This window comes from Phaseolus vulgaris, chromosome 2 (genome assembly GCF_051622355.1).
Source record: "Phaseolus vulgaris cultivar YP4 chromosome 2, ASM5162235v1, whole genome shotgun sequence".
Lineage (NCBI taxonomy): Eukaryota > Viridiplantae > Streptophyta > Magnoliopsida > Fabales > Fabaceae > Phaseolus > Phaseolus vulgaris.
Genome location: NC_143499.1, coordinates 45,771,445 through 45,784,990, shown reverse-complemented (window position 1 = coordinate 45,784,990; position 13,546 = coordinate 45,771,445). Strand labels below are relative to the sequence as shown.

Sequence of the window (13,546 nt, the reverse complement as noted above, 5' to 3'; positions counted from 1 at the left end):
TACATATTAAAATTATAATGACATTTATAAATTTATGTCATGTACTAATTTAATAAAATATAATTATTATAAATAATATTTATAATAAAGAAAGCACATTAATTTTTTAAAAATATACGTACACGCACGACTTGTTTTCTTTGTTAAATAAAGAGATTGATAAGTTAAACAAATCAATAGACTAAAACATATTATTATTTTATTTTATTTTTTTTAACTCAAAATCTTGATTAAGACAGACACTGGTAACTTACCTCGTCATCAACGCCCCTAATCTCCTCCTCGTCAACGCTCCTAATCTGGCAGTTGCTGATGCGCAAAAATATTGTTCAAAATTGCAAGATATTGCAGAAACACATTTTTTTTCAGAAGTTTTTATGGAAATATATTTTAAACTTCTTTATTTTAGAAATAAAATATTTCTTCTGATTTCAGTTTTTTTTACCGGATTTTGAAGGATTGAAGGATCATTGGGAGTATCTTAACAAATACTAGAAAACTAAGAAATTAAATTAAAAGTTGTTTTTAAAAACTCAGGTTACACGAATAAAATTAATTTATTTTTATATACAGTCATTTGATATATAAAATTTATCATTTACTTATTTTTTAATAAAATAATATATTTTAAATTGTTTTGAATAAACATTGTTTTTTTAAAAAAACTAACTAAAAAGTTATTTTGATATTTGATCTAAATTTATTTTAATATCTCTGATTTTAAATATCATATATAATGAAATAAAATCTAAAAAAGTCAATAAATGCATCAGAATCTAAAAAGTTAATGATTTTCACGGGAAATAAATTGAATAAGAGAAATAATATTAAAGTCAAAATAATAAATGAAGAAATGAATTAAAAAGGGTGTGAAGGAGAGAGAGAGAAAGTTGGCCTTTGGTTCGCCCTTGGAGGCTTTGACCAGAGGTAGCGTCCTTGTTTTGGTGTCTTCTTTCTCTTTTCAATTTTCATTTATTCATTCATCCATTCATTAATCATTGCCTTGCCGCTTTAATTGCGATCTTTACACGCACACAATGCCACCGCCGCCGCCGGCGAGTTCAGACTCCGCCGATACCTCTGCTCCATCGCTGATCAGAACTTATCGCGTCTGGGAAGGCAGTAACGTAAGTTGCACGCAACTTTCTCCGATCACTTGCATAATTAATTTTAGAGCTTGTTTTACCACTCCGAGTTCGATTCCGAGTTCTCTGTGTCACTCAACAACGAGTTGACTTGGGAGCATGACGAGTGCACGCATGCGAAAACACTCTAGAGTTTCTGGTTATTAGATAGCTGAAATGGATTGAAATATTTTCAACCCTTGCTGTTTCTGCGTAATTGGTTTTTCTGTTTAGTAAATAGTACTTGTATTGTTTTTGTTGTTTATGATGGTTGAAATCGTGATTTCAATTTTTTCAGGTGTTTCTTTTCGGAGGGAGGCTCATATTTGGGCCTGATGTGAAATCTGTATTTATATCGATTTTTCTTATTTTTGTTCCCAGCGCTGTGTTCTGTGCTTTGGTAGCGAGGAAATTATTGGATGATTTTCCTAATCACTATGGATGGTCAATAATGGGTGTGGTTATTGCCCTCACATTGTTTGTAAGTCATTTTTTGTTCTGAATATCCATTGTTAGAGGAAGCCATCGTTTATTAATACGCCCAATGGTTCCCTGTAACCTGTATCATAGCTTATTTTATGTCAAGTTTAATTTCTAGGCATCCAAAGTGTAAATAATATTTATATGGTGAACCAATAAAAAGTTATATGGTAAAGTGACTTTCAAGTAATTTTGTATATATGATAATTTCGAGTTAAAGTACAGTATTTAACTCTTTATAATGAGACTATTTTTACTTTTATACCTGAAGATTTCTGGTTAAAGTACAATGTAAAACTCTTTATAATGAGACTGGTTTTTCTTTTATGAGTTATACTATTTGCATTATAATTTTTATGATATTCTTTTTTATCTTTATCTGTACATTAACATGTTATCTTACAATTCTTCTCTTTTTTCGTTCCTAATTATTTGTTATGAGAAAAGAGTAAATGTGCAGTAGTCATTTGATCTGAGCGATGCATAACATTTCTCTTTTATGTATGAATGAGTTTTGGCTTTGTTGCTTCAAGATACAATCCCTTATAGGTGCCTCTAAAACCTAAGCAGCACGAGAGAGCGTAACTTCACATTTTCTTAACCTAGGATTTTATATTTCATTGCTTTAAACGGAAGATTAGAGAAATCTTTTAGGGAAACGTGCCTTGAAAATCCTGCTATAGAAATGATACTAGTCACGACTTCTCATCTCGAAACAAAGGACTGAAGCAAAACGACATTTTTCCATTTCCATTCATTGATACTTGTCTGTAGTTATCACAGCACTGAAGTTTATGTTTGTTCTGTTTTACTTGTAAGTGCGTGCAACTCTGCATTTAGTACAATTGATATTCAAAGCACGAAGAATTTTTCCTATAACCCCTTAACAATAAATACCTTCTTAGTTACATATCATTTTCATTTTCTCCTAATGTAATAATTTTAATAAAATTATATAACTGAATGGCTGAAAAGCACAAGGCATTAAAGTTAATCCATACATTTTGAAAGGAACTCCTTTTTCAAATTAGAAGTGAAACATTATTATCCTAGACAATTTTACTTCATACAGCTTGTATATTTGTTCCCTGTAACTATTTATAGAGAGATAACATCTGCATTCTGCTAAGATTTCAACATGTTACCTTATAAACTTAAAAACAAATATTTTTCAGAAATGCTAATAGGAAACAGAGTTTTGAGATCGAATAGGAAGGAGAGGAGGGAGTCTCATTAAAGTGAAGTAAAATATCATTGGTTCTGATAAATATTAATCAGGCATAAGGATCATGTCTACTGCTTTCTTAACCACTCACTGCCTTTGTAATTTATTTGAGCAACACTGAACATACATGGATAAAAAAATTCTGATGTGCACGATTCTCTAGTGTTTTTGTTTTTCTACTTAAACGAGTGAAAAATAATGCGGATATCGAGATCTCTTGCAGCACAAACTTTCTCATTTACCACTGTACTCCTAACTTTTCTTGCGTATTCCCTGCAGGCTCTAATCACCCTTCTAGTGACCTCAGGAAGAGATCCTGGCATAGTACCTCGTAATGCTCATCCTCCGGAGCCAGATGACTATCATTTGACTGAGAATAGCAACAATGGGCAAATTTCAACATCACGATTTCCACGGACAAGGGATGTAATTGTCAATGGTATAACAGTGAAAGTCAAATATTGTGATACTTGCATGCTCTACAGACCCGTCCGTGCTTCTCACTGTTCAGTCTGTGATAACTGCGTAGAGCGATTTGATCATCACTGCCCATGGGTGGGTCAATGCATTGGACTGGTAATGGTCATCCTTCCATATCTTCTCACACTCATTGTATTCAAGGAACACTATCTCAGTAATTAGAATTTTGCACTTTCCTTCCCATTTGTTAACTTCTGCAATCTTTATCTCACGAGTCTACTATTTCATGAAAACTTCTTGGCCTTGTGAAGTACCCTCCCTAGAGAAAAAATCAATTTTACTGGGATATTCGTTAACTTAGTTTACTCTGTTCAAATTCTTTGTCAGCTACAAATAAAAAGAAGATATTGGTATATTCACTATTTAGAGAGGGCAGGCAGGCTTCTTAATCATGAATATCTTTGGCTAACCGTATAGAATGTGATTCTCTTTTGATGGAAAGCTTTAGATAGTACATAAAATTAAACTGAATGTGCAATGAACATAAATGATATGAGAAGAGAAATAGTAATGGCTCTTGGAATTATAGGTAATAGCTTTAGCTTCCTATATGCACATTTGACAAGCTCCTTGTCTTTGATGTTCAAAGAATTTGTTAGTTTGCTGATCGTATTCCATATTTTTTATTCTCCTCTCTCACAAAATAAAATTTGGAACAGTAGTAAAAAATGATGACTATTTTGCATGCGTGTTGGTATTTTTCTGCTTTCATGTGCAACATTGTATAATATGACATGCACAAGGACAAATAACAATTCAAAAAAATCACGTTTATATCAGATATATGGATTGGTGAAGTTGCTGAATAACCTTTTCTATTACTCCTTGCTTGTATGTACATTGCCGCAGCGAAATTACCGGTTCTACTACATGTTTGTTTTCTCAGCCACTCTGCTTTGCTTATATGTACATGCCTTTTGCTGGGTTTACATTGTAAGGATCAAGGACTTCGAGAAAATATCAATTTGGAGAGCAATGTCCAAAACTATAGCATCCACTGCACTAGTAATCTACTCCTTTGTTTGTGTCTGGTTTGTTGGCGGCCTCGCTGTTTTCCACACGTACCTCATCAGCACGAACCAGGTTTGAATGCCATTCAGCTCATAATTCTTTGAAACGTAAAATATGACTTTCACTATTCCTGTGCGCATGCAATCATCGTTTATTGCATTCTACATTTGAACTATGAGATAGTCTGCTATGTGGATGTCATATGTACACAAACAATGAAGCAGTATGGTGCATTTCTTGTTTGGTTTTCTTACGTATGTTAATGAAAATTCTTCTTGTCTAATGTGCAGTCTACTTACGAAAATTTTAAATACCGGTATGACCCTCAAAGCAATCCATACAACAGAGGGATACTTAACAACTTCAAAGAAGTATTCTGTTCTAGAATTCCTCCATCCAAGAATAATTTCAGGTCTAAGGTTCCACTGGAGCCATTAGATTCATATCGAAGAACGGACAATACGCCGTTAGGCCCAATGATGAAAAGAACCACCAGGCAAATGGAATTATTAGGTGGGAATTCAGTTTATAATGAGCATGAAGATGAGGAGAGTCATCATAGAGATGGGTCTGAGAATGAAGCACGTAGCAAGGATAGTGAAAGCAAAGATAGTGGATTGACCGATAAGTCCGTGGACTTAAGCAGGATCCTTCACACAGAAGGAGTGGAGGGCCAAGAAAGTCCAGTTCGTAGACTCCCTCCATGGGAAACAACTTCACAAGTTCCTGAGACCATAATCGAAGTTGGGGAATCAAATACGACTACTGGCCCCAGACACTCAACTCAAGACACTGTATAGTGCACCCAGATGAGGCTGTCAGAAATATTTTTAGATGTTAATTAAAAGTTCAAACGAGTGACGATACAATTTATAGATGTAAATTAAAAGTTCAATTGATTAACGAGCAAAAGAAGAGTGTTGTTAAAGTTGGTCTTGAGGAAAGTGAACCAATTAGGAGATTGTTTATGGATTGTTTGGTAAAGTATTAAAATTTGAATTGATTTATGTTTAGTTAAGTTGATTTTAATAATGATTTTTGTTCAACCAATTCAAATAAAACCAATATGGTTGAGATGGATTGGTTTAAATCTAATTACAGAGTTATGGTAAAATATTTAATATTACTGTTCACTTATTATTTACTTTAAATATTTTTAATTTTTGTAAAGTTCTTTATTATACAAGTAGTTTATAAATAGGTACCATAATGATTTCTTAATCCAAATATGATACTATAAGATTAGATAATAAGTATGATCAATTTAAGACACTTGGTAAGATTAAATGATAACATTTTTAGTTAAGAGAATACAAAGATTACTATGGATAAAGACTAGAATATAAGATACGAGACACAACAATATATATTATTAAAATATACTAATATGCTTCCTAATCTAAAAAAAATCAAGAGAAACATTTATTTAAAAAGTCTAACAAAAGATAAATTTGTTTAAATTATAATGTTTGAATTTTACATATGTCATCCTTATTAAAAAATATAACTTTTAATTTTGGTTCATCAAAAGATAAGCTAGCAATCTCAAAAATTTCATTGTCATCCAATGAAAAATTATCTCCTCCAATATCCCACAATTTAGTTTCCTCTTCTTTGTATTTTGAGGGGTTTCTTAAGAGAATACAAAGATTACTATGGACAAAGACTAGAATTTATGCCCTTTTAGGTATCATATTATTTCTTTTCAGAGAATGTATGAAAGAGTAGGTACTCCACTTTCTTTCACAACAAGAAGAAGAACATGGTTGTCCAAGTAGTTTAAATCTTTTGAAGTGTTGGTGCATGAGCTCCATGGACAATTCACTATGATTTTGCATCCATTTTACATTTATCTCTTAAAGATTCAACATCGGCAAAATCTTCTCTTCCATCTGAAAAGTTTGCAAACTCTATATTTAAGCTACCACACATGTCTCATGCCTTTCTAATAATTTTACATCAGATGAACAAATGACTGAAATCTCCTCCACTTCACCACATAGGAAACATAACATATTCTCTATCACAATATGATATCTACCTAGGTTTGTTCTAGTTGGCATCCTATTTAACGTCACCGACCATTTTAGGTGTTGTGTTGTCGGTATTGCCTTTATTCCTCAAAATAAATTAAAAAACCCAAGTTTCTTCCCTATTAAAAGAGATATTCCTGAATCTCCTGCATAAATACAATCACCGGATCTTTTTCTCGCTCAAATCATTCTCTTCTTTAGTGAACTTTGATTTTAATTGATTTATTTTATATTTTCATCTAATATTTTGTACTTGATTTTTATCGTCAATTTAAATGATGTAATGTTATTTCTGTCTTTTCATCCCAGCTCACTAATAAATTTATTTATTTCCTTTTTAATTTTCTATAACTTATTAGTCAATTTATTTTTTTTATCTTTGAAAATGAGTTGACTATTTGAAGGAATTGGAGATAAAAAAATCACGAATTGAAGATAAGAAGATAGAAGTAACAATTACATCATCTGATAGTAAAATCATTTAATAACACTACAAGAAAATCATTAAATAGTAACCAAAATTAGAGACAAAAAATAATTAGTCACTATATTGACTAAATTAAATAATATTTTAGAGACTAAAAAAATAGTTGTATCTAAAGTGATTTCTATTATTAATAAAAATTTATACAATTGTTTTTAAATTGATATCTAAATTAGCTACCAAGGTTTTAACTACTAATATTTTAGATTCTAAATTAGTTTCTAGAAGACTAATAGAGACTAATTTAGAATAGAAAGTAGTAAGTAACTAAAACTTTGGTAACTAAAGATTAAATTTTTTTTATCAACAAGTAAAAAATGAATAAATATGAATCACTTCAGAGGTGATCCAACCCTTATAGAGAACATGACACAACAAGACTCATCATTCCCCTCACAACTTACCAAAAACCTACTAGACTACAAAATAACAAACAACCCAACCAAAAGAAAAAAAACTTTACTAATACAATCAAACACCTCAAACCCATCCTACTTAAACAAAAGGCCTTGAAGTTCAAAGTCACTTAAACAAAAACATACAGGACAAAGGATCAATGCACCACTCAAAATAAGAAAAGTAAACAGGAGCATATTAGATGTAACCCAAGACCACACTTAAATACCAATTTAAAAACTATTTTATAAATATTTATTAATAATAGAAACTACTCTATATACTAATAATTTTTTTAATTTATAAAATGATCTCTAATTTAGTTAAATAGTAACCAATTATTTTGGTCTCTAAAACCAATTTATATTTAAAAAATTTCTTGTAGTGTAAAATCAAAAATTTTAATACCCAATTTTACAAATTACTTATCGACTAAAGTGAATAAAATTTATTGTGTACGATGAAAATAAAATTTATTTATTTTTTATTAGAAAAAAAAATGAAAGATTAAGGATATTTCGATCCCTACAAAAGAACAATATGAATGTATGTTATTAAATTCCAACATTGAAAAAAGTTAGAAGGGAAATTTATGATAAAATGGAAGTGTGAAAGTTTGAATGTTAGAGAGAGTGTGATTAAGTGGAAGTGAAGGAGATAATGATCATTGACCAAGTTTCTTATGCGTTAAGCATTGCACGACTTTTCAACGTACGTAGACAAAAAGCACAACTCACTTTGGCATAGAACTTAAGAAGCTTGAAAATAATGGTGAAAGAAAATGACATTATTTGCAGGAGAGGCTCCACACAAATAAATGAAGAGAGAGAGAAGTGGAAACAGACTTCAATTTTTAAAAAGTAAATAAATTAACCTAAATAGCTAACTAGGTCTAGAATCTCCATTCCACACCATCAATTTCATCTTTAAAAAAGTGAAAATTCTGATTTAATAATAAATATGTTAAAAAATATATATAACTTGATAATAAATAGTTTATTATATAGTTTTAAATGGGCCCTTATAATTATAAATTAATAATAAAATAATTTTACAAAATTCAAAATATAACGCGATTGTTTCACTCTTTATAATTAGGTTCACATTATATATTTTTTTACAAATAGTATTTAAAATATATATAGAGATCAAATAGGTCATTTATCCTAAAATTAATGAATAAAATTAATAACAATATATATCACTGACTTTATCAATGACTATGTTTTTTTTTTATTATTATTGTTATTATATGTTTTGACTTTAAATATGTTAATGGTATCGGTCGGTACCGGACGATTGAAGGAAGCACATTAAATAACTTAATTAAATAATGAGCATGGTTATATGTGGAAAATAAACGATTATAACTTCCATTGAATAAGTTAAAAACATTTTCTAGAGCACTCCCTTGATATCAAGAAGCCACCAGGCACGACCCAGATACCACTAAGCATGTCTCTAGTAATCGATTACTTGGCCCACACAGTCAAGACCCAAGTCAACCTATTAAGGAAACTTCTGAAAGGGGGAAAATGTACGTTTCCATACTATCAGAGAATCTCATTGAGCACTAGCGCTGACTTGAGCGTCGGAGTGCAATCGCAGGTACCCGCCGACCGGCCGAAGCACGCGAAGAGGAAGAAAGAATTGAAGAATCGGACAGCTAAGGACACGACAACCATTGTGTATCGACGTGGATCAATATTACTCGGCCCCTGACATCCATACAGGTATATTAATATACCATCGTTAAAGTTGAATAATTGTATTCGAGGTATTGTTCGTTTTGAAATTTCTTGAAGTTTCGTGATAATTTTATCCTTAAATGTATGTGACAATGATACGAGATTTCAAAGACGAATTCTCGTTTCTTAGTTCTCAGCTGGAAATTTGTTATGCTATACTCAATAGTCACACATCGTTTAGAAGTCAAGGTTAATGACCGTTGATATACACCTTCTTTCCTTAATTATCTGATACGTCTTTTAAGAACAAAATCGTGACTATCAAACTTTATAGTGGATCCTAAGTACATTATCTCAACGTACTTGAATGATTGATCTAAGTATGTTATCTCAATGTACTTAATACCAAAACATTATATTTTTGAGTTTTTGATTAATTTATACATACTATATATGTATACTGATCGTGCAAGAATCGGTAATGGAAATTGATGCTTATTTAGAAGCATTTTATAAACTAAAGTGATGAAGGTGACGGCCAAGTGTAGAGACATATATATAAGACACTATCTTTTAAAGGATACAACACCCACAAAGGAAACCTCTGTTGCTGCTGTCTTAAGCAAAGAGATTTCAACATGTAAAAATGCAACTTGGTTTTTTTGTTATTCTCTTTTTTAATTTTAGAGAGGGAGTGAATCTTTCAAAATCTGATTTACAAGAACATCTTCTTGGTGAAGGAAAGTAGCACTCCTTTTTCTTAAGGGGGTACAACAAAGTTTCAGTGTATATATCACAGTTGACTACTTCCATGCTTCATCGTGATTTTGCTTTTTACTGAAAACATACACATAAAACTATGTTGTTTTTTTCTTTATCTCTTACAGACGAAAAATGAACTAAATCGTCTTAAAGAAAACTATAAAATTAAAAAGACTTGGGGTATGACATAAAGTGTGGCATACATAAAGTGAGTCTGAGTCACATATCCATCAATAATTTAAATTCATAATTAAAAGAAGGACAAAAGCCTCTATCATCTTACTATATTTATATATTTATATATGTATGGCATGGCAAATCCACTAGGAAAACTTTAAATATGGTAATTTTGAGTAAACCTTTTTTCTTACAGAAAAAAGCAAGTCAAGATATATAATGGATTATTTCTTGGTTCTTGAAAAATTGCAACACCAAAATAAAGTTTCAGGCAACTAACAGTCACATGCAAGACTTTCCTATACAATAATCCTGGGTGGAGTTGGAAAAAAATATCATTAATAATAAAAATGACTTTATATATTAATATTTTTTAATTTATAAAATAATATTAATTTAATTAATATAATAATAGTTTTTAAAATTATTTTTTATTTAATAATTCAGATTTACAGCATTAGACGAACAAATTTAGTTATTAAACACTATTTCAAATTGTAAATTACACATATTTAGATAGTAAACCACTTATTAATTATTATATAGAGATTTATATATTATAAAAAAATCATTAAATAAAAAATATTTTTAAAGATAAAAAATAATTAGTTGATATATTAATTATATTATATATTAATTTTAAAAAACTTATTAATATCTAAATTATTTTTTATTATTAATAAATAATTTTTACATTAATATCCAATTAACTACTAAAATTTTAGTTATTAATTTTTAGAAACTAAAACCAAGTTTCTAAATGACTTTAAAAACTAAAACCAAATTTTTAAATGAATGATAGTTAAAATTTTGGTAACACATCAATAATTTTTTTAACTTTTAAAATAATATCTAATTTAATCATTATAATAATTAATTATTTTTTATTTATTTTAATATTGATATCATAAATCTCTTCTTCTTCTAATATTTAGTTGAATAAGTTTTACAAAGGTTAAGTAAATGTTGGGTTTTCCCATCAGTAAATAGAGAAGAAAAAAAAAACAAGTGACTTTATCAATAAAAGGTGGGGTAAAGTGGTAATTAAAATATCTTTGAAGATCCTGGTAGGAAAGGAAAGCAAAAATGTATAATTAACTGTCAAACCTCAAACTTAGTCTGTTAAGTATTGTCCCCTTTTTCCAAAGACCAACTTTTTCTCTCTCATTCTGAATCCATATACTTACTATATATAAATATGAACCAAGTTATTTGATTCAAGTGCTTCTACCCTCATTTCCACCTCCAAAAGTCTCTACTTCTTTTCCTTCCTTTTCTTTGCTTCTTCAATTTAAGACTCCAAACTTTCAAAAGCAAATGGAAAAGCTGAATTTTGTTAAAAATGGAGTGAGCAAATTGCCTCCTGGTTTTCGTTTTCAGCCAACAGATGAAGAACTTGTTTTCCAATACCTCAAGTGTAAGGTCTTCTCATATCCCTTGCCTGCTTCTATCATCCCTGAGATCAATGTCTGCAAGCATGATCCTTGGGATTTACCAGGTAATAATAACAACTATCTTTACCTTTTATTTCTTCAAATAATAACAGCAAAACCATTATTTCCTTAATATACACACCATGTAATCAAATTTATAGAAGTTGGTTTAAACTGTGCATGAATTTAACAGCATGGCTTAGTAAGATTGTTCTGCAGCATAATTAATATGGCATGCATGTGTTCAGGGAATTGTGATCCGCAAGAGAGGTATTTTTTCAGTCCAAAGGAAGCAAAGTATAGAAATGGTAATCGCATGAACAGAACAACAAAGTGTGGATATTGGAAGGCAACAGGGTCAGACAAGAGAATTTCATCATCTTCAAATGCTTGTAATGGCATTGTGGGGATAAGAAAAACATTGATTTTTTATGAAGGAAAATCTCCTAAAGGCTCCAGAACTGACTGGGTCTTGCATGAATATCGTCTTGTTAATGCAGAAACTGGTGCTTGCAACTCATCCCATGTAAGTTTTCCTTTTTAGTTTTATGAGAATTTATGTTCATTTCTTCACTTTTGATTTCATAGCACATAAATTGTGAAAAGTAGAGTGTGTGATTTGTATAATGAATGGGTTTGTATATTGGCAGAACTACGTAAACGAGATTGGAGATTGGGTTTTGTGTCGCTTATCGATGAAGAAAAGAAGTATAGAAAGTGGTGTTGATGAGAAGCAAAGAGTTCATAATGGACCAAGATTAATGTTTGATTTTATGATGTTAGGAAAAACCGATTCTTCTACATCTTCATCGTGTTCAAGTTCTAATAACATTATGGAAGTCTCTTCAAATGCATCGGATCATGAAGAAACAAGTGGTGGCTATGCCTACTTTTAGGGTTACTACAACCACCACTTAATTGCAAATTTCTCCACTAATTAATTACCCTTTGTAATGCTTTTCTCATTGCGTGTTTCCAATCCATTTTGCGTGTTTTTATAGGCTTCTTTCTATGTTTTAATTAGACATAGTTAATGGGGTGGTAAAAATTTCAATACGATAATACAACAAAATCATTAAATAAAAGTTAACTTTAAAAATTATAAATAATTAATCACTTTATTAATTAAATTAAATAGTATTAAAAAGTAATAAAATTATAAATATATCTAAAACAATTTTTATTATTAATAAAATTATTTTTAAATTAATATTTAATTAATTATCAAAATTTTAGTTTTCGACTAAATATTTAATAATTTTATTTTAAAGATTAAAAATTATTAATATCTAAAATAAATTTGTATTATTAATAAAATGAATTTCTAAATTAATATCTAATTAATTATCAAAATTATTGATTTTAAATTTAAATACTTAATAATTTTATTATAGTGTATTTTTGTTAAACCTAATATAAAGAAAAGAAAAGTATTCTCAATCAAAAGTTATTTTGATACCATATGCTGACGCAAATGGATTTGAGTTTATATTAAAAAATATTTTATTCAGAAGAATATGTAATATCTTGACAATCTACCATATATTTTAAAGTTTATTCAAATTACTAATTGATATTTTCTTTTTAAATATTTATATCAATTTTATATAGTTTTTTTATTATGTTGGTTGGAGATCTCACATCGACTAGAGATGATTCATAGTATATAAGTGGTGCAAACCTCACCCCCATTGAGCCAGTTTTATGAGGTTGAGTTAGACTTAAAGTCAACTTCATAATAATGTTCAAATTCTTTTAAGATAAATAATTTTTATTTATAATTTTTATTTTCTTTTTTATTAGATTCGGAACAGCCATTAGTCTTTCTAATTAATCTATAAGTGATTATTCTACCACTTTATCATTTCAAGTTGTTTTGATATTTCTTTTATATATGATAATAAATTTTTCAATAACACTTTATTGAAATAAAATTATTTTTTCAACTACTATAATCTACAACAATTTGATGTCAATTATCTTTTTTAAACCTTTAAAGATTCTCTTGAGGTTTCCAAGAGAATATTAAAATGAAAAGAAAATGAAAGACAATGAGAAAGTAACAATTTTGTAAATGAAAATACTATATTTTATAATATACATTGATAATAAAATAATGGTTGAACTTTATAAAATTTTGAAAGTATAATTAAATATTAACTAATCATTACCACGATTATTTTATTTTTACTGTCATTTTCTAGTTGATAATTATTTTAATTACTTCTAATAGTAGATAAAAAAAACCATTTA

The 13,546-nt window shown here is 29.3% G+C and overlaps 2 protein-coding genes across 6 annotated transcripts; both read left to right on the top strand.

The window, feature by feature from the left end:
• The first annotated feature begins 845 nt into the window (after window positions 1–845).
• Window positions 846–5,248, top strand: LOC137812585 (putative protein S-acyltransferase 5). 5 transcript variants are annotated; one of them, XM_068614672.1, is made up of 5 exons: window positions 846–1,127; window positions 1,423–1,605; window positions 3,109–3,405; window positions 4,159–4,392; window positions 4,611–5,248. In XM_068614672.1, the coding sequence occupies exons 1-5, from the start codon at window positions 1,038–1,040 to the stop codon at window positions 5,118–5,120; spliced, it is 1,314 nt and encodes a 437-aa protein (XP_068470773.1). In that variant the 5' UTR covers window positions 846–1,037; the 3' UTR covers window positions 5,121–5,248. The 5 variants fall into 5 exon arrangements, 4 of the variants coding, with proteins under 4 accessions (XP_068470773.1, XP_090155181.1, XP_068470774.1 ...); XM_090299055.1 differs by having other exon boundaries at window positions 870–1,127; window positions 4,248–4,392; XR_016518849.1 differs by having other exon boundaries at window positions 872–1,127; window positions 4,196–4,392.
• A 5,830-nt stretch (window positions 5,249–11,078) lies between these two features.
• On the top strand, window positions 11,079–12,291 carry LOC137812584 (NAC domain-containing protein 83). The gene is made up of 3 exons (XM_068614671.2): window positions 11,079–11,358; window positions 11,542–11,819; window positions 11,944–12,291. The coding sequence occupies exons 1-3, from the start codon at window positions 11,178–11,180 to the stop codon at window positions 12,187–12,189; spliced, it is 705 nt and encodes a 234-aa protein (XP_068470772.1). The 5' UTR covers window positions 11,079–11,177; the 3' UTR covers window positions 12,190–12,291.
• The last annotated feature ends 1,255 nt before the right edge of the window (window positions 12,292–13,546 follow it).

Bases quoted from the DNA above. Each gene is read 5' to 3' on its own strand.
- LOC137812584 (XM_068614671.2), top strand. From the start codon at position 11,178: ATGGAAAAGCTGAATTTTGTTAAAAATGGAGTGAGCAAATTGCCTCCT. The intron at 11,359-11,541 runs GTAATAATAACA...GCATGTGTTCAG, and splicing joins TGATCCTTGGGATTTACCAG to GGAATTGTGATCCGCAAGAG. The intron at 11,820-11,943 runs GTAAGTTTTCCT...GTATATTGGCAG, and splicing joins GTGCTTGCAACTCATCCCAT to AACTACGTAAACGAGATTGG.
- LOC137812585 (XM_068614672.1), top strand. From the start codon at position 1,038: ATGCCACCGCCGCCGCCGGCGAGTTCAGACTCCGCCGATACCTCTGCT. The intron at 1,606-3,108 runs GTAAGTCATTTT...TATTCCCTGCAG, and splicing joins TTATTGCCCTCACATTGTTT to GCTCTAATCACCCTTCTAGT. The intron at 3,406-4,158 runs GTAATGGTCATC...ACATTGCCGCAG, and splicing joins TGGGTCAATGCATTGGACTG to CGAAATTACCGGTTCTACTA.